Source organism: Oenanthe melanoleuca, chromosome 13, assembly GCF_029582105.1.
Source record: "Oenanthe melanoleuca isolate GR-GAL-2019-014 chromosome 13, OMel1.0, whole genome shotgun sequence".
Classification (NCBI taxonomy): Eukaryota; Metazoa; Chordata; class Aves; order Passeriformes; family Muscicapidae; genus Oenanthe; species Oenanthe melanoleuca.
The window spans coordinates 11,024,879-11,045,445 of record NC_079347.1 but is presented as its reverse complement, the minus strand read 5'-3'; the positions used below and the strand labels follow the sequence as shown (position 1 = coordinate 11,045,445).

The 20,567-nt window shown below is 38.8% G+C and overlaps 1 protein-coding gene across 1 annotated transcript in view; it reads left to right on the top strand.

Annotated features, from left to right (window-relative positions):
* The window catches only part of SPOCK1 (SPARC (osteonectin), cwcv and kazal like domains proteoglycan 1), a 264,257-nt gene that overhangs the window by 174,714 nt on the left and 68,976 nt on the right, over positions 1-20,567 (top strand). The window contains exon 5 of the mRNA XM_056502504.1: positions 2,149-2,281. Within this exon, the coding sequence (XP_056358479.1) occupies positions 2,149-2,281 (133 nt within the window). The remainder of the gene's footprint in view (positions 1-2,148; positions 2,282-20,567) is intronic.

Genomic DNA, 20,567 nt, shown 5'->3' with positions numbered 1-20,567 from the left:
TGTAGAATACCTGATGTAGTGGTCAAATGCTGTACAATGTGTTTTATACTTGGCACTCAGACCTTTGATTTTTTCACTGTCAGTCTAGCTAAGAACTGCAATATATTTAATTTTGATGAGGTGCTCGTTAGTTCACTCACTCCTCTCCATCCTCCACGCTTCGTGGCTGATGGCTTTGATGATGATGGCACTAAATCACACACTTCCAGTTTAGCATTTCAGCATTTGGCTGTTTTTCTGTAGCTAATCCTAAAATATTCTTCTTAACAATTCTATGTATAGCAAAGGATCCATCTTTTGAGATCAGTGAAGCTAAAGTCAGTGAAAAGTCTGCTTTATGCTATAACCTTCTACAGTCTCCAGACTGTAGAAATTCCTTTCACATCTGTCTCCAGACTCTGCTCATCAGTATCTACAGTATGACATTCACACATATTTTGGACTTTGAGTTTGTGCATTTCCAGAAGTGTAGGGCTGTAAGTAAGATTAATGAGGAAATTTTCCTGTCAAGCTGAAAAAACCAAAAGTCATTCCTGTAATCCAAACAGCTCAAGAAAATAAGATAATCATTACATTTGATAAAGCATGGTTGGGGACTGCAGAGAAATCAGTTACTGTGGGAAACTTAAATAAACAGTTTGTACAGCCTCAGCACAAGAGATCAGATCCACAGAGCTGCTTTAGGGGGTCCAGAGCCAGCACCTATCCACAGCATTTAGCACCTGCTGTATTGGTACCTTTGTGAGGCAGAATGCATCTGAAACATCTCTACATTAAGGAGACTTCAAAAATAACAAGGAAATTTAGTCTTAACTACTTGGCTTCTATTTTCATAGTTTATTATATCATGATTGGATTCCTTCTGTGGACCCAATCTTCTTAATAGTACTATTCATCTCTGGCAAAGGTTAGACTTGAGGAAAACTAGGACTGAGATGAAAGAATAGAATTTATATTATTTAGCAGCTGAATGTGTCATTACATCAGAGTTAGTATTGTGTAGCAAATTGCAAGCTGTAGTGAAATTGCTTTAAAAAATATCTGTATGTATTTTTCTAAAACTGTGATAAAGTCATTTAGCAGCACATTGAAATGCATTTCTAGCTGAACTGTTATATCATATCCTTTTTTTTCCTGTGGTACAAGAACAGATGGCAGTTATTTTTCTTACCAGTCTCAAGCAAAGCTGCTGCAATGCTTTGCCTTCCCTTGTAAATGCTTTCAAGTGAAAGGCAAGTACACACCAGCAAAATGAATCTGCATTGTCACACTGGATTGGGGTTTCTAAAACGAACTTTTAATCAGCTTACAACATTAGGCTGGTGATAATTACTTAATGTCCTATCAGTCAAGTAGTTCATTATGACAGGAATATGAGCTGTTAGAATCAATGGCACGTTTTGCAATAAGTTTTTGCAGCAGATGTCTTTTTTCATAGACATTTTTAATGCAATTCTATGACTTGAACACAACTGCAGTCATTCCCCAGGGGCACACATTGGATTTGGAGATGCTCTCTGTGACTTTATGGCATTTCTGGGGGGACTGTGATTGATCTGAGAACCTCAGTTGAACCAGTTCTGAAGTGTCAAAAGGGCCCCTACAGTGACAGAAGTGTTTAGTGATTCTATACATTGTGATAAGCACAGTATAAATTGCAATGTTTTCTGAAGGGTTTTGTTTTAAAATCATTGCTACCTTAGCAGTAGTTTGGCTGCTCTGAGAATGCCTGGTGAAAATGTCTCTAAGTACAACCTGGTGTTGCCTGCATCACCAGAAGTGCTGTGTAGCTCAAGAAATGCTGTATTCTGAAGTGAAATCATTTTTAGTTATAAATCTAAATGAAACCACCGAGTGTTGTAAATCTAGGGCTGCCTACCAATTTATGACTTTTTAGATTGCCTGCTGTAATGTGCCTTATTATAAAAGCATTGTTAGGAGCTGTATTTAATTTACTTGCTTTAAATTATGGTTTAGTAGACTTGGCAGTACTGGCTTGATGGTTGGACTCGATGATCTTAAAGGTCTTTTCCAACTGAAATTATTCTAAATTAATGCTGTACCAAAAATCCATTTTTATTCAGAGAAGCTCTAATTCTTCTTTTGCATACAAACTTTTCAAAAACCGTGGTGTGTCTTGTTTTCCAGCCTTCGACAAAAGAAAGGCAGCCTGGCCCAGAAGCACTGGGGTGGGGCAGCCAGCATGGCCAAGTGCAAGCCCTGCCCCGTGGCACACTCCAGCGCCGTGTGCGGCTCCGACGGACACACCTACACCTCCAGGGTGAGTGGGGTGAAGCTCAAACTCCTCTGGGTGTTAGACACTGTTGAATTACAGTCCTTGCTAATCTAGGAATGCTTTTCCATGTAAAAAGTGCTGATTAAATGTAGGCTTTTCCATAGACAAACAGCCAAATCACATCCTTGTGGCTTTCCTTATTCATGTTTCTCTAGTCTGTTCTCATAATGAAGTAGAACACTTTTAATATTGATGGTGCAACTGAAAAAAATATCATTTGATGAGATTGGCTTGTTTAAACAAGAGTATTTGGGGATGGTTCTTTTTTCTTTTAAGACTTGGTCTCCAAATCATAAAATAACTTAGCAGAATCATTCTTCAGTGATAGATTTATTTTTAATTGTCTCTTTTTTTCCTAGACTGCATGGGTAACATATTACAATTCATTTACCCTGTGGTTTTAATAGGCTTGTGTGCCAGATGCAGCATATATGGTACCATAAAAAAATTCCCATAACCCAGTGGGGATAAATTGACTCATTGTTATACTGAAAATACGATCACCTTAGGGCTTGACTCAATAAAAGAAAATGTCTTCACAGCCTTTCAGCATTCCAGATCTCCCATTAGCAAATACAGCCTTCCATGCCTTGGACACGTCTCCCAAAAACAGCACTCCAGGCACTGGAAGCTATGTTTTGGGGAAGACCCTTAAGGTTCTCTTATCTTCTTGCATGCAAAGTAACATTTGTCAGCCAGTAAAACTACCTTTTAAATCCAAAAATAGCCTTCACAAAAAAAAAAAAAAAAATAAATAAATAAATAAATAAATAAATAAAAAACAAACACAAAACAAGAGACAAACAGGAAAATAAAGCTATTGGGCAAAAACATTCTCTGCTGTGTTGTAACAGCTACATTATTTTCTCAGCTGGGCATCTTGAATTCTCCACTTATTAATAGACACAAATATTAAAATGCTGCCATGCCCTGGTAATTTCAGCTACTCTCCTGTTCTGGCTCAAGGATTTGCATGGCCAGAAGGAGCAAGTGAGAGCAGAAACTCTCATCTATGCACACAGACACAGGAAAAATGGCCACATGTTGTCTGTTAAACAAGTTACTCTTTAATACTCTCTAGGAGTGTGTACTGCAGTAATTTAGCTTTGGTATTTATGGTTAAGATGGGCTCATTTTAAAAACAACTTTTTCAGTCTGAACTCCTGAGTCTGTAAGATGTTCTGTACTAAATAGATTTCATTTCATGTTCTGTCATGTTTTAACTCATTTCTGTGCATCTTACCTGCATCTCTGTTAGCTCCAAATGGGTTTTTTACCTTCTCTATTTCCTGCCATAAGATCTAACTGGTTTTCATTAGACATACTGCCAGTGTTATAAATTCACCAAGCTATTGTGATTATGATATAAACCTGACAGCTACAGTGAAGACATGAAACATTTCCTGGTGCTGACATGTTTGACTGTCAAAGAGACACCTCCCAAAACTTGCCTCCTTGGGTTTTTTTCAAAGGAGATTTTTTTAAAGATTTATTCTGAAACAACTTGGTCTCATCTTCATTTATTGTATGTTTTGCTATCAATTGCTTCTGTCCTGGTAAAATTAATTAATTTTTTTTTTAGAAGATGGATTTTGGTAAATGAGCTGAAAAAAATACACATATATTAAATACACATTTCACAGGCTCTTATTTAGCCATTTGAGCCTGGCATAATTCTGGCTGTTTCTCAGGAAACATTGGAGACCTAGAGGCAAGAATTTCTTGACAAAATTGGGGGAAGTCAACCAAATCAATAATACAAGGGTTATAGGGGGGAAAAATAACAAAAGATAAACTAAAGTTCATTTTTGAGCTTACTGGTTGATGTAGACAAAGTTTCAGGAGGTTTTCAGCCTTGCAGTTCCACCAAAGACATGGAACCCTTCATCTCCACAACTAATTTATTGAGGACTAGTCAAAGGAATCTTCTGTCTTTTTAATTTTCCATTGGAAAATACTTGGTGGTGTTGATTTCCAGCACAATGACAAATGGTAAAATGTTAAAAATTATGAAAATGCCATTCCCACATCTTGTGCTACAATGATTTAAGTGTCACCTAAACTACAGGAGACACAAGGTAATCAGAACTTTGATGGCTCTGAAGTTGGTTTAGCTTCATGTGTGGGAGCTGTACTGCTTTAAAAAATCTCACCACCCTTTAGGCATTGAACATTTTTGGTTCTTTTTCTGAAATCTTGAAAACTTGATCTGGATTATTTAATCTGCTACGCACAAGTGCTAACGTGGAAATTGATTAGCCTGTTGGGCTGTAGTGTGTGGTGGGGTTTTTATTCTGGTTTTGTTTTCCAGATGACAAACTAATTCTTCTAAGCAATGGGATTCTTCAGTTACACCAATAATTCAGCACTTCTGCATGACAAAATTTGAACACAGATGTGGCCTGTATGTACTCAGTCCCTGTGCCCTGTTTTCAGCAACTGAAAAATTAGTGTATTTTGAACTTGCAGAAATTGCTTGTATTTCTGGAAACTTTATAAATTATCACCCTTTCCTGCGAGCTTTGAATTCTAAGAGGCTTAGGTTTATCAAAGATTTCACTGATTTTTTTTTTTTTTTTTCAAGTTACTGCTTGAAATGCAAGTGTTTTAAAAAATGTACACCATCTCTCACATCATAATTACATACAAAGAAGTTTCCTGGGTATAACAGCTCTATTTAATATTGTGACAATACAAAGCACTTCCATAGGTTATTACAGAGTTTTCAAAGCTCTTTAAAGTACTAATGAATTAAGCTTATGAGGTATGTAAGCTCTGTAAAGAGCTCGATGTAATTAGTTAATGTTTTTGTGAGCAACACATTAAGAAGAATAACTTCGTAGATGTCAGTTTTGCAGGAACTTTAATTAAGCTTGTTAATAAAGCAATTACCTGAACATGACGATGACTGTACTTAACTAGTCAGAAAATGAAAATTAGGATGATCTTAAATTACAAAACATACCACCTCAATGACTAATGGTCCCTTCAAAGATGGAAAGGTACATTGGCATAATTATTATGTTTCTAATTAGGTACATTGTTGTTCTGCAAAGTTTAATTAAATCACTGCGAAATAATTAAGTCCATGATCATGTCTCTCTCTGTTTGAAAATGTAAAAATCACGTCCTATTGTCATAACATTAGGTAATAAATTTGATATTAAGGGATGTACAAGAAAAAGAAAAAATTTCCAACAATCTTGTAACAGGAGGAAAAAATAGCAACCAAAATAATGAGACACTATGTGTGCAATGTGGAGGCTGCTACATTTAATTAGGGTGGATCTGTATGCAGGAGCACAATTAACAACCACTTGTTAAAGTGTCTAACTGTTGAGTATTTAGTGCAACCTGGTTTGGTTTTCCATAATCCAACTATTGGCTGGACTGCCTGTCCTTGGGCTCTGGGGTGCTGCTCCTCAGCTTTGGTTTTTGCACAGCTTTTCCTCTCTGTCATTGGTCTGAGGGATGTCAACAAGACACTCAGCAAAGGCTCAGCAAGGGTTAAGACTTCTTGTGTGCCCAGCTACGTGAAGAGTTAGGTTAAATTCTCTGCTAACTTTTAGCTTTGGTCTGGGTTTGTAAGGGAAAGTTAAGGAATAAAGAGAGGATGTGGGGGAAAGGAAAGTGAGACATAATAGTATATGATTAAAGAATTCCACTGGGAAGAAAATCAAGGCATCCTTATGCATCTTCTCCCTGTATGCATTTTAAAGATTGTTGGTGGGAGGCACAAGAATAAATTATTCTTTCATATATCTGTATGTGGAAATGGATAGATTTTATGAGATGTGACCATTCTGAATTAACTTTCTACAGGAAAAAGATTTTGCAGCATTGTAACTACTTCCTTATTCTAGTACCATATTTTCAGTATTATCCCTATTTTTTTATTTGACTCCATATGTTGCAGGGGAGTTCCTAACTACAGCAATACATTTAATATGAGGCTTTTAGCACTGCTGACTTTATTCTCCCAAATAACCACAGGGAAACTCCAGAGGACTGGGAGAATTAGAGTTGGCCTGATATTGAGTGTCTTTGTGCATCCCCTCCTTTGACTCTGGCACATCTGGCTCCTGCATTCCCACGAGGCAGATGTTCCCTCAGCCTGTGCTCTGGGCCAGTGAGACTCAAGTTGTGTAATCCAAAAGCTGTGTGAAGCTGTTATTGCATAATCAACTCCTAAATAATAAATCTTGTCTCTCAGAAGGCAAAACAGGTGGAGTTCTGTGCTGTGCATTCAGGGCTGCACAGTTTATTTGGCTTGAAGCATGAGGTGAACAATGTTTTTTGATCAAGTGCTGTGTATCCTAAAGACATCCTGTTGTTTATATGGTGTTTTTCTCTGCATGGTCTCTAGGAATGAGCAGAAAAGGAATAAAGTAGATCTGTATTCTTCTGTACCTTGTAATCCATGTCAGTGTCTTAAGATAGTTAAGTGTAAAGGGCATTTTTGCCTATGCTTGAAGAATTGCATTTCTCTTTTGGTCAATTAATATCCTTTAAAAATGGCTTTCTCCTACAGTCTTTACAGTGATGCCTCTTAAGGGTGTCTTGGCCACAAATTAACAATCCAGCACAAAGATCTGTGCTTTCCCCTGATTGGGGTAATCTTTGTTAAATTCTGAGGGAGCTGGAAAATAGGACTTTTGAACTCTGCTCACATAATCATTCAATTCTGCAAATTCCTGAGCTTCCTTTCAAATCCCATTTAGTTTTGTGTTGAAGTGAAGAAGCTTTTGCTTTTCAGTGGTGTCGGATAGTAAATTCAAAATCCCAAACAATGCTCTACCAATTTTATATCCTAACTGGGGAAAAAAATAGCCCTGCATAACCACTCATCTGTGCACTGTGGCTGCTTCTGTGACAGCTCCCCAGCTAAAGCCCATGAATATATACATGTTTGCAAGGATTTTCACCTGGCACAATATGAATTGTGAGAACAGCCAAAATAGAGGTTTCTGCAGTGACTCAACAGATAGAGGAGGAAAGTGAAGAGCTCTGGGCAGTTTTTACAGAGTAAGGGCTGCTTTGTCACATTGCCAGGTTTGAGATTCTGTGAATTAATGAGAAGCTGCTGTGGTCCAGGACATGATGTTCTTTCAGAGACTGCCTGTTGCTATCCCTTTAGTCTGGAGGAAGAGTCTTCATGAACACAGTTCTGCAAACAGAGATTGGGGGGGAAAAAGTAAAGACAAAAAATTAACAAAGAAAGGAAAAACAACAAAAAAAGAGGGTTTTTTAAACATTGGAGGCATTCTGGGAACAGATTAGAATGGATCACAAGCCGATTTTGTTTTTCCTTGCTATAATCTTTTTTAAGAGAGATTACTTAAAATTTTAAATGCTTTAATTTGTGCTGGGATCAGTGAGCAAAAACGCTCTGACAGAACCCAAAATTTATCCAAAGTTTTGTGTCCAAGTTATAGCAACTATGAGTCAAGCAAGCTGGTCTAATTGGGGTATGCTGATGTTTATCTCCTTTTTCTAACCGTGCCTAGCAGGGAAAAGATATTTTTAGTTGTTTTTCCATATTCTAAGGATTCTCAGTCCAGAACAATTTAGCCTTAAACATACTGGGTTCTTTGTGATTAATGAATTGTGTCAGTTTCTAAATCCATATTTTCTCTTTAATTCCTGAATCTGTTATTTTGCCATATTAAGGCTTGTTAGAGTTGAATGTTTTAATTTAATAAAACGTTTTAATTATCAAGCCAAGCCTAAAGACTTTGGAGGAGATTATGATTAAACATCTCTCTTAGGTGGGTTGCTACAAGTGGCAATTCTGCCTTCATACTATTTTGGTAACTTGACTATAGAGAAAAAACTGCTCTAAACTCCCTAAAAAAACCTTCTCGATATATAGCTGCAGTAGTGATGTATAAATGCCATGCTGGGAAAGGCAGTGTGAAAACCTGTGCAGAACAAACACCTTTCAGCCCCCATTGCTGAGGGATAGGGAGAGGTGAAGCTCCAGGGAGCACAAGGCTGTTTCTCTCACATCCAACTCCCTTAAATGCTGTACAAGCCCATTTTCCTTAATGGCTCTGATAATACTCAGAGCTCTCTAAAGCAACTGAATGTGCTCATTTTCTAGTGCTGCAGAAGTGCAAGATTTTGGTCTGGTTGTCTTGAGTTTCACCAGCTCTCACACAGCACAATAAACCCTAAATAAATTTTAAAATAAGAAGTCTACTTTTTCATTATGCCTTTTTTCTATTGTGGTCATTTAAATTTACCCAACTTCATTGATAGAATTTGTTTGCATGTATCTTCCTTAAATAGATTAGATTCATGTTTACCCACTAAGTGTCTCTAGAACCTAATTACACATGCTGCATGATAATGTAGCTCCTCATATATTCATGTCAGTTGTTACAAAAACACCAAAAAAACCCCTAGGAAGGGACAAGGAGGATGTGTATGGGGGTGAGTCATACATGTCTAAAATATCTTGGCCAAGGTATCCACAAGCAACAATATTTTGGAATTTTGTTATGGCAATTTCTAGCATACTAAAATAATTTTAATATAGATTTATGTTTCATTCTGGTTTTGGTGTTTTGTGGGGTGTTTATTTCTTTGAAGGGAGGGAAATGACACATTCACTTTAGCAAGGGTTAATGCTTCTTGCAGAGGGTTGGATCCCCATGCTTTTCTGATTTGCCCACATATACTTTATCCAGAAGGAAGAAATAATGTTTAGAATGTAACTGATGTTTCCCCTTCCTGTTTATGAACTTCTGCAGTGTTGAAGACAATGTTTTTATTTAGGCACCCAGGTAAGTGCTGTCGATAATTAGAAGTCTGAATATGTAACACTCCTGCTGCTGGCTGCTCATTATTCCAAAAAACTCAGAAAAACAATGTTTTTCTAAGGAATGGGTTTAAATATGTGCTGAAGTCTTACTGAATTGAATAAGACTGAATCTTATTAGCATCTTGAAAAATGCAGTTCTGTGCCTGTTTTAGGCTGGAAGATGTAGGCCTGTCAACTGTATTTTACACAGTAAATGAACATCTTGTTTAGAACATCAGTTCTCTAGATTGTACAAAAGTTTATGGTCTTCCTGGTGTTGGTTATTTTTTGGCTGAATTGGAGGTGGTGTATTTTTAAATCTCATTACAACATTTTATTAGATTTATAAAAAGTATTTGTTGATGACACTTATCACCAGCAATGACTTGCTTGGGCACATTACCCCAAAGGAGGGAGCACTAGAAGTTATTAAAATAAAAGCAGAACTTGAGACTTTTTCCTTTCACATGTGGAAGGAGCCAGCACTGAGTGACAGAAGACAATGTCTTTATTAATAAGCTTCTGCATTAAAATTACAGCAGAAGCACAGGCAGAAAGAAGCAGCAGTGAGTCGACTGTGACTTGTGTACTGTGAGTTACTGTGTCAGTAATGATGGATGGAGCAAACAATAAAATTTAACCTGTCAGGTTATGCTTCTGAGGCTAGAGGCCTTAAGGCATTTGTAATTGGCTTCAGCCAGTATGTTAATGTAGGTGGTTTGGAAAATTAGATTATTTGGATGATACAGGCTGGTTTGCATTTTTAGTATTCAAAAGACCAGAAACTCAAAGGGACTGAAGTCATAAGGCTTGTTCTTTGTAAGCTGCCTGTTGTGCCTGTATAACAGAACAGGCAGAGGAATAGTTTTCAGATGAGATGTTCACAGTGTGTAGAATATGAATTATTTTAAATGATTTTGTGGAGCATAATTCTTAAACAGTGTGTGGGAGGTGCAATGCACATAGTTTCCATTACACACATAAATCTTATTATTATCTTCTTTATATTCTACATCATGCTCAAATGTACCCCTGTAGTATAACAGGACTAGAAAACACTTCTTGGGGTTGGCATTACTCAGGGATTTGTCAGTGTGGCATGATGTGCTTAAGTGAACACATTTCTCATAGCTGAAAAAATCTGTGCAGTGTAAATGCACAACTGAAGTGGGTTTTAAATAGCTGTGCATAAAGTAATTCTATCATATTAAATATGTTCAGCTGGTGTTAGAAAGAGATCACATTGATATTATAGACATAATAGTGAGGAGATATTGTGATAGTTGTTGCAAGTGGAATGATGTGCATATTTTCCAGTGAAAGCATTTTATAGCATAATGTCAGTCTGAGCTCCCAGAGTTTTCATCAAAATCAGTATTCTGAACGTTCACTGAATCTAAGGCAAAATTCAGAGGGAAATATCTCTTCACCCTCAAAATATTTGTACCCTGGGCTGGAAATCAGCTGAGAATCTGCCCAATGATAACTTTCATGTTGACAGTTCTTCCTGAGAAGATAGGGAGTGGCTTTGGGGGGATGGGGGTGGAGGGTTGTGTGGTTTTTTGTTTGGGTTTGTTTGATTTTGTTTGTTGGGGTTTTGTTAAAGTGAAGTGGTGGAGGTGGGACAGAGTGCTCCAAATCATCAGAATGTGGAGTCATCCAGATTACCTTTTGGTAGCACTGTGTGGATTGGGACATTTCTAGAGGGCTTTGTCTTTTCCTTCAAGGGAAATTCAAATCCTCTTCTCCCTATACCTCCATGTACTCTGCTTTAAAGTGTTCCAAGAAAAGGAAATGGCAGGAGGGAGTTTTGATTGTGGAGAGGTCCTGGCAGCATTGCAGAGGATGTCAAAGGTGGTTTTGGACTGATGACCTTAGGAGAGGATCTGTGGGAAGGAGAAAAAGCGGTTCTGAGAATATTATGGTGGAAGGAAAAGACAAAGGGAACATGAATTCGTAGAAAAATTTGGCTCCATTTCACAGTTTGCAGAAAAACTTTAAAAAATTGGGCCTGTGCCCAGGCACTGGCAATTAGATGATACAAGTGGAATTTTTTGACTCACTGAGGGTTTTCTTCCCAGAGGTAATACTTACTACACAAAACAGTAACAGAGAACTCAACTAGTTGCATTCCCTTCATCCAAGATATTTTCACCATAAGTAGAGCAGAGATGAGAATTTAAAATACATGAAGTCATACTTCTTAATTTTTGTTTCCACGTGCTTTGGATTGTTCTCCAATGATCTGTACTCTTATTTTAGCCATTTTAATGTGTTACAGAGAGAAATAAGTATGTAAGGAGAAAGAATGTTATATTTTTTTATGTGATACCTCTAGTTTGCTGTAATGTAATCCTAGTATAAGTGGTTTCTGCTGCAAATATACTTTTATAATTTTTCCTAGGAGAAAAATGTGTATGTTTTGTTACATGTGTTTGAGAGTGCAGACATTTTCTTATTAATGAAAGTTATGTCTTCATTGTTGTTAGCTGTTCAAACTGAGACAAGAATTTGAAGTGGGTCATTTTGGGTCTGGGCTATACTCACTTTTTCTTGCAGGAGATCTTGATGAAAAGGTAGGGAAATAAAGAGAAGGAAGTTTCCAAGTTTAGGTTTCAACAGTGCTGGTTGTGAGATCTCAGTATGAATTTCTGCAGCTGGATAAAGCAGATGTATCAAAAGTGCTATGGTAACCTGCACTGTCAGGTAAAAAACCCAACTTTTTAAAAATGACTGAGATGCTGGAAAGAAAGGACCATGTCTTTTAAATGAAATGTCTTTTAAAGGAAAGTTTCTTTAGGTGGCACAAGCAGGGTAAGGAGCCTTTAGAATTTCAGCAGTTGAATGGAGATGGTGGTGGCTTTCCTCAGCAGCCACAGCCCTGTGTTCATCTGCATTGCATGACGAGAACGAGCTTTAAAATGTAAGACATTATTAATAGAATAGCAGAGGCTTTCAGAGGGAAGATGGCAAAGTTATTCAAGCTGTCTCTTCCAATTCCTGTGTAGGATAGAAAAGACAGGAAACTCTTGTAGGATGCAGCTCTAATCTGGGTTTCTGCCCAGCCTGGCAGAGTTAACCCTGCAGGACCTCTGCAAATAGTTCTCCTGTCCTGGGGCAGTACATGGCAGCAGAACACAAATTCTCCCTGCTGGATTGTCTCTCCTGCAAATTATATCCACCCCTGCCTGAGCTCTAGAGGGTGAACTCCAACTCCTGATGGGGCTCAATCAGCAGGGGAATATTTTTGTCCTATTCTTGCATGACTGTCTGCAGCTGTGCACCACATGGTTCTTGAAAATTGGCCTGCAGTCTTAATATTTTATGTTGAGACACAGAATTCCTTTTTGTGCAGACATGTAATCACACCATGTAATGCATCTTGTCTTCAATCATGTACTGTTTGGCTTTAGGTGAATCTTTTGGGGTTTATTTTCTTCTATTATACACAAGTTAACTGGAGTGTTAGGTTAGTCCCAGCTGACTGGAGAGGTGGAATCTGGCTATTTTTAGTAAGTCAGTAGGTGTCCTTCTCCCACATGTGGTAAAGCACATCTTTCTCACACTTCTTTGGCTTAGAATGACACAGCATAATGTCTGTAAAAACCTGGTTTGGCTGTAAATGTGCTGGAGTAGCTCTCTCTCCATCAAACTTAAGGCAGAGATCAGATTCAAAGACTTGAAGCCCATAGTTGAATTTCCAGTAGCAGATCCAAACAAAATGCCATCCTTGAAGCAGCCCCTTTGGAGGCTGGGGCAGTGCACAGCACCTTGAATTTGGGCAGGTGCAGCTGCCAAGTGCTTTGCTGTGAGAGGATATCCAAGGATGGAGGAGATCATTGTATTTTTATAGCCAACAGCAGCACATGGGAGTGAGAGTACCTGCCAGTGAAATAAATAGAATATTAAAAAACTGTTTGTGCCCCAACATATTTTAAACCTATATAAGTGTATAATCACTTATTTAGCTTCTCAAACCAACTGTGTCCTCACACCTGTAATCATGTTTTTATATGTGTACTGTGCTACCACCTTGCACTCAAAAATGCTTATTCTTTTGAGTAAGATTCAGTGCATAAATAATTTGCAAGATTTTTTGATAGAGGTCATAATCAACAGCCAGTTCTTGGGTTTTGTGGGCCACTTTTTTGATTTTGACATAACTCTAATAGACTTGTAAATGGAAGTTCACAAATAAAACTGGCACAAATTCTTACCTACTTCTTTTAGCTGCCTCTCTAAAAGTAGCAAATCCAATTAATCAATGGGATTAATTATCTGTGGAAAGGACATCATTACCAGGCAATAGCAACACCAGGACTATCTACACATTTCAAGAAAAATATCTAAAGATGTCAAATCAAAATCTGCAGAAAGTACAAAATGATTAATTTCATTCACATGAGTTCTTACTGAGGACTGTGGATGCACTGTTTGAAAAAAACCTGTCTTATTAAATACCAATTAGATTAGATAATCTTTTAAAAGCCTCCTATAGATAAAGTCTTCAACTTGTTAATGGACTTTTTTTCTCTTAACTTCAGAATTTCAGTGTTTTCAGGACTCTCTTGCCTTTCACACCAATGAAAAGCTGCTTGCTAGAAATTCCAATTCTAAAGTCTCTGTGTTTAACATTCTCAAGAGAGATATGTCAGAGGCATCTGCCACCCAGGCAGTGATTGCTGCAACAAACTGTGTGAAGTTTGAAGATATTTACAGATGAGAATGTAGCTAATTTAAATTGCAGGGAGACTGAAATGAAAAGCTCTTTCAGCTACTGTGCTGCACTAGGCTGGGGTAGGGCCTGGTTTGAGCTGGGCACCAAACCTGGCACCGTCTGCTGATGCACATCATGACCAACTCCTGAAGTTGGTATCAAAAGTTTTTCAGTTCAAAAAATAAACAGTAGCAAATGACTGGTCAAAGCTTCTGTGAGGGATAGAGGAGTAGTGCTAGCCTGTGTAAAGACCTCTATTTTCAAATCTGAAATCTGTCATCATAAAGCTTATGTAGAAGGGTTAGAGCCAGAAGTATGTTTTATTACTTAAATCTATCTTGCACAAGCAACACTGAACAAGGAAAACCCTTTTGAGTTATATAACTCTTTGATGGGATGCCTTAAGGTCTTTCTTTTTAAGCCAGTAAATTCTAGACCAGTAATTTAAAGACTGCACTTTTCCTTAAATCTAAAAGCCTGTTCTAAATCCTGTTGTACTTGATTTGAGCACTTGCCTGATAGGCCTGATTCTGTATTTCCAGAGTGACATCACCTGCAGGCACTCAGACTTGCATTTTGACACACATTTTGCCTTCTGTGAGGCAGCTCTCCCAGGTGATGGCACTGGGAGGCAAAGAGTGTCACCAGCCAGATATGAAATGGGGTAAACAGGAAACAGAGGGAAGACTTGGGCTCCTGCAGGAGGCACCTCCAGGTGTGGTGGCCAGGGGTGTGTCAGCCCTCAAACCTTCAGGCAGAGCACTTTGAGTGGATGTTGTCAGTGTCACTAATCCAACAGACTTTAACCACTTGCTCTTGCCAGAGCCTGGAATTCCCACCATCTGTGCATCAGAGCTGGTGTGGGACTCTGCACCCATCCACAAGGCACAAGCAACATTTTAGGGTTTTCACATGCATGTTCTGCTTGATTTTGGTGGGATATCAGTGCTTTTGCTAAAGCTGTTGTGTAGATGCTGGTGCTTAACAAAGGGGTCAGGTGGGGACACTTCAGAGATGTTTGTGTACTTTCTTTGCAGCAGTAATTTAACTTACAGGAGTGACTGAATCCAGTCTTGCAGCTCTAAGTGTTCCTGGTGATGCCAGAAGATATGGGCTGCAGGCTGAGGGCAGTTAACTGTTATGTTTTCACTTAGCTGTTTCCTTGGACCATGTAGTGTCTATAAAAATAAAAAGAAGCTGTTCCTTGGGAAATGAAAATAGGAAATAAGGCAGGTAAAGATTAATTCAGGGGACATTTATGGACCAAGAATGCTGTGAGCTTATGTGGCCATACACAGAGTTTTTGCTGTCAAATACAATGAAATATTTGATAAATACTAGATTGGTAAAATGAATAATATATAAATCAATGGCTGCAACGAGAGGTTAAGATTAAGAATATCTGAATATGATCTGCAGTAAATAGCTTCCATCTGGCTAAAAGCTCACATCATAAAAAATACAGTAACAGGTGCTGATCTCTTGCTATTATTTGATTAGTTCTGTGCAATTAGCAGGAAAGGCAGTCAGGATTTTTGGGGCACAAAGGCCATTGGTTGGAGCCATAAACTGAGACTCCAAAAGTGCCCAATGCACCACTAAGAAGGCAATGCTGTGATCCCAGGTGTATTTGCCATAGATTTGCTCATTGATGGTGAAATATAGGTTGATAAGTTTGTTAGGTTTTTAGTCAGCTTTGTCAGATCACTGCAGTGATAGAGTATGAGTGATACAGGGGTTTAGGTGAGGCAATAGCTGTAAATCAGGAGTGAAAGCTGAAAAACTCATAGATTTACAGGTGAGTGTGAATCATATTTCTACTGTGGTGATAAATCTGGCATTATTATCTAAATTTCAGCTCTTTCTCTTTGTTGAGTCCATTAGAAAAGGAAAAGTCATGTGAGAAGAATTCTTCATATATCTGTGTGGAACAACCCCACAGGCTGAAGCAACACAGTACTTGAATAATGGTCAGCTGTAGTTTCCTGGTATTTCAAGCTTCAATTTCATTCATTCTTGTTTTCTATTAGTTTAACTTAGAGCATTTCTTTTCTGTAAGTAGACAGTTGCTGTAAAGTTGTGGGATTTTTCTTCTCTTTATATCTAATCTAAAAATTTACTCTAAATCTAGGTTTTGTCATTGTTTCCATTTTCGTTAGTGGAAGTCTTTTTAATTAGTGTTTTTCTTTTGATGTATTCTCATCAACTTTTCTGTGTCATCTGTGTGAGTGGGCCCACAGCACAGAATGTGAAAGCTTGGAGTAAGTCTTGTGACTTTCAAAGCACTGAAGCTTATAAACTTCTGTAAAGTGACTTAGCAGAAAGCTTTCTTCATTATCCATGGTCATCCCCACAGTGGTGTGATCTCCACAGTGAAACCCAGTTTACCAGTATCTAAACTGTCACCCTCTAATTCTTCTTCAGAGAACACACTGCAACTTCAGCATTATATCTTGCAGTCTGCCAGTAAATAGAGTGACCCACTTACAGCTACCTTTGGAAGAGAATCTGAGATGCAAGCTGGCACTGGAACTCCAGTACTTTCTTCCCTTGGGCAAAAATCCTCAAGACTAAGCAGACACTGTGCTTTAAGGGTGGCAGATCACTCTGTGGGATTTACTGCTTTGTTAATATGCTCAAGACACTATCTGTCACTGTAGGAGCTGGGAGCACTGTCTGGGGTTTTCTGTTCATTGTTCTTCTCTGGCTTCCTTATTTTACAACTTCATCTTTGGGCTGTGTGCTGGGTTTGGGAGAGAATCAGTTGCCACCTAAGTCTGGTATGCTCCATGGCTTCTGTTTCCTTCCTATCAACATCATTTCCCTGCTTCTGCTCAGCTCCAGGATGCCACTTTTACAAATATAAAAAGCCAATCCTTTGACTTTCCTGACAGGCTCTTCTGGATGCATGGTTTAAGTTTTAGTGACTTCAGTTTCACCTCTGCTTGCATGATTTTGAGACGGTGAAGAGAAAGGAAAGGTCCTTTCCTATTCATACTTCCCTCTAATCAGGTGGGACTCTTGAGTTTGGGTTTGCTTTTCTATCCTTATTTTGAACAGAGCTCTGTATCTGTAAATGGAGTCTGCCCAGGCCCTGTCCCAGCCTCCTCAGAGCTGCACTAAACAACCAGCCATTTCTCTCAGTGTTAAAAATTACCAAAAAATTGTCTCCACTTCTACCTCCATCTCTATTTCCATTTCATCTCAGGGCACAGGACACTTGGCCATAAGATCAAAATGTTTTTTAATACAGGTTTTATATTTAACAGCCAAATGCTTCCTTCTTACTGAGCATCATCTTCGCTGTGGGAGCAGGTTGAAAACTGTGGGATGAGCCGAGCAGTCCTGCATCATTACACAGAGGATATGCTGTGGATATAAAAAGCAGCAATGAATGCAGGGAAAGCATTTTCCTTAGCACATCCAGGAGGCCAGGAAGGAAAGGCAGTTTTATAATTCATGTTGGGTGCCCTTGCTGCTGATTGTGAATTTAGTCTTGATCTTGGCAAATCAGTCACACTTAGAGAGTGACAAGGAGATGTAGCACTGGTGACAGCCTGTATTGTGAATATTTTAAGGTCTTGGCTAAAGCGCAGTTCTAGCCCAAAATATAGGCTCAAGGCCTTGCTAGACAGGCACTCTTGTCAGGGGCAATTGTGACAATCTAATCTTTCTTAAATTAAATGTTTTTTCCATGGAGGGAGTTGTGCAAATCCGTCACGTCCCCTCAGTTTCCAGCCGTCAGCCTGGGCATTGCTCGGGGATGGATTTCCTTGGTGTGATCCTGTGCACAGGGCTGCAGTTGCCTTCTGCACACTGCTGTGGTCCTTCAGCATCACTCTGACAGCACAGCTCACCATTCTCATCTCAGTTTTAAACCAAATGATCCTGATCATGTCTCCTCCTCAGAACCTTGCTGGGGGGAGCCCTCCCTGCTGGGATGAGGCAGCTGAGAGAGCAGGAGGATGTGTAGGAGCAATGAGGCTTTCACCCATCTGCCTGTCCAGATGTGGTCTGAGTGGGAAGGGACTGACACCTTTCCTGAAGGATGGAGGCCAGTTCTCACTGACTTGTTAAATGCCTCCCCATGGAAGTAAGGGCTCAAAGCCCCTACCAGGCTCTCCAGGGCAAACGAGTGGTGCTGCAAAGATGAACTCTACAGTCATTAAGTGATTGATTTAAAGCAACACAGCAACTCTTTATTTCACATATTATTCTCATAGCACCTTCAGCCAGTGTACCAAATACTGTCAATCAAAGTATTTACATTATTTTCAACATTTTAATGCAATTAATTCTTCAATATGTGTATATATGCATCCTATTGATTGTGAACAGCTAAAATAGGTCAATTTATGCTTCTATCTTCAGCACTGTTCTCCTGTCAAAATACTCAGTCTCCATAATGTTCAAGAGCAAAATATCACTGCTCAAATAGCAAGTGAAGCTTCAAATGCTGAAGTTGGCTTTTCTGGCACCAGTGCAAAGGAAAGACAAGGAGTGCTATGAGAGAATGAGTCTGAAGTTTGGGAATCATGTAAAAACCCAGCCTGAGAATTAAGCATCTGTTTCAGACATTAAATGTCTGTAGGCTGAGCAGATCCAACCTCATTTGGGCACTTGTTATCAGTCATTGTGGGCATTAATTCTGAGCTGCAATCAATTATCAGCTGGACTGGCCTCACTTTCCTTGGTTCTTTGGGGAGTTGGAACATTTCCAAACCCAGATGAGAAAGGGAAGTCTGTAAGTCTGTCCAAGGCACTTTGCAGTACTTGGCCAGTGCTGCCTGTAGGACCCAATTTTCCAACCTCTCCTCTGAGCAGGTGCTAATTGTGAAAGCAGGACTTGGGCAAAGATGCCACAAGTCCTTCTGTTTCAAAAGTGGCATCCTCTGGTCTGTTTGAGTGCTGTGGCAGAAGAAACACACAGATTTTCCTCTACTGCAAGAGGTAATTTTGAGGCTCAGTATGGAAGAACTCAAGAAACTGGTTCCAAAAAAAAAGCAGTCATCTCTGACTTTGAATTTGGTGAGGCTTCAGTAGGAATTTGAAATACTGTTACAATCTGCAGGAGAGGTGATGAATTGTCATTTAGAAATGTAATTTCTGAGTTCTATTTAAGTACATTCAGGAATGCTGCAGACTTGTGGCAGGGGGAAAGGAAGGTTTTGTCTGGAACATCACAAGCAGCTGTGACCAGCTTTGAGCTCAGCCATTTGGAACAAATGGAACATTCACATAAATGGAGGATAAGTGCACGTACCAATAAATGAGTAGCTAACTGGTCAACAAAATGTACAGTGCTAGACATGAGAGCTTTGCTGTGTTATTCTAGGAAATAGCTCTTTCAAAGGGAGTTTAAATAAATCTCTTGCTGACGAAAGCAGTTCAAATATCAATGGGGTATAACTGGCTGTTTGATACTATGTGAAAAATATTTATTATCTAGCTAGATCTTTTGATTCTTGAACTGTTTATATTTTAGAAAAAAAAATCTTAGTCTAATGGGCTGAATCTCCTTCAAAAGGGTAAATGCATTTTTCCAATGTTTTTCTTGGACTTCTGAAGCACTAAAATATGACTTCAAACTGCAGTTTTACTTAGCCTTCTTTGGGGGTAAACTTCAGCAGTAACATTCTTGTATATTTTTTTTTTTTTTTCTCAGTCCTGTACTATTACACAGAAGCAGGAATAGATGGCATTTTCCAGTGCCAAAGGGTCTACTAATATTTATGAAGTCATTGTACTTGTCATGGCAGGAAAACATTTTTGATCTTCTGGAGCCTTAGAGTTCTTTGGGAGATAACATCTAAGTTTTGCTAATAAGCTTCACTCATTCTTGATGAATTTATACTGGCAAATAAAAGGATTTATGCCACAAACCTCATCTGCCCTTTGGCCATCTGGAGACTGAGAATATATTAGCCCTAATATTTAGTAATTTTTCTTATGTCCAGTCTATGACCAGCACTGAAGTTCTACTTTATGGTTTTCTCAAAGTAAAATTGTAGGATTTTAAGTTGGTATGTTAAATGGAGAAAAACTGAGGAGTTTTGACCCGTTTGTGTGGTTCATTATGTGCAACTGTTAGCAGAAAGGAGGGGGAAAACTTTTACTTTTCTAAAACTCCTGCAGCAATTCAGCTGTAAGGCTTAGGGGCTGCTTTCACAGAATTTGTGGCTCGTGGGCTTTTCCAGCTTGAAATCCTTTGGTTCCAACCATTCTTTTTGCTAGGAGACAACAGTTTTATTAACAGTCCTAGGGCCATTCAATGCTGTGCTGAGTTAATGCAGGTACAAGTGTGAGACTTGCCAAAAATCCATTTAGTAGTCTGAAAACCTTGGGTTTGTGGAGAATGTTGACATGCTTGTTGGTTTACTTTTAAGGCAAGCAGTGGATTCTGACAGGGCATCTGTGGGTATCTGACCCAGGGTCTCAGCACTTCTTTGCTTGGTCAAGACAGGTATTTAAGACAAGCAAAGCTGCTTTATGAGACTTAATTTTCAGCAGCTGGGAAATAAACAAAAGTCTGAAAAGAAACCCTGTATTTGAGTGCAGGTTTAGTACTCTTATCTGGTTAATTGGGTGTTGTCATCTCTCTGGATTTAAATAGCACTGCTCCCTTCAAACATCCCATTATATTTTCTGCTGGTGCAGAGCATTTGATATTTCCTGCCACAGGATTGGCTGCACTCGAGTAGTACTGTGTATTTATACCTTTATACATACATAGGACTTTGACGCCTTTG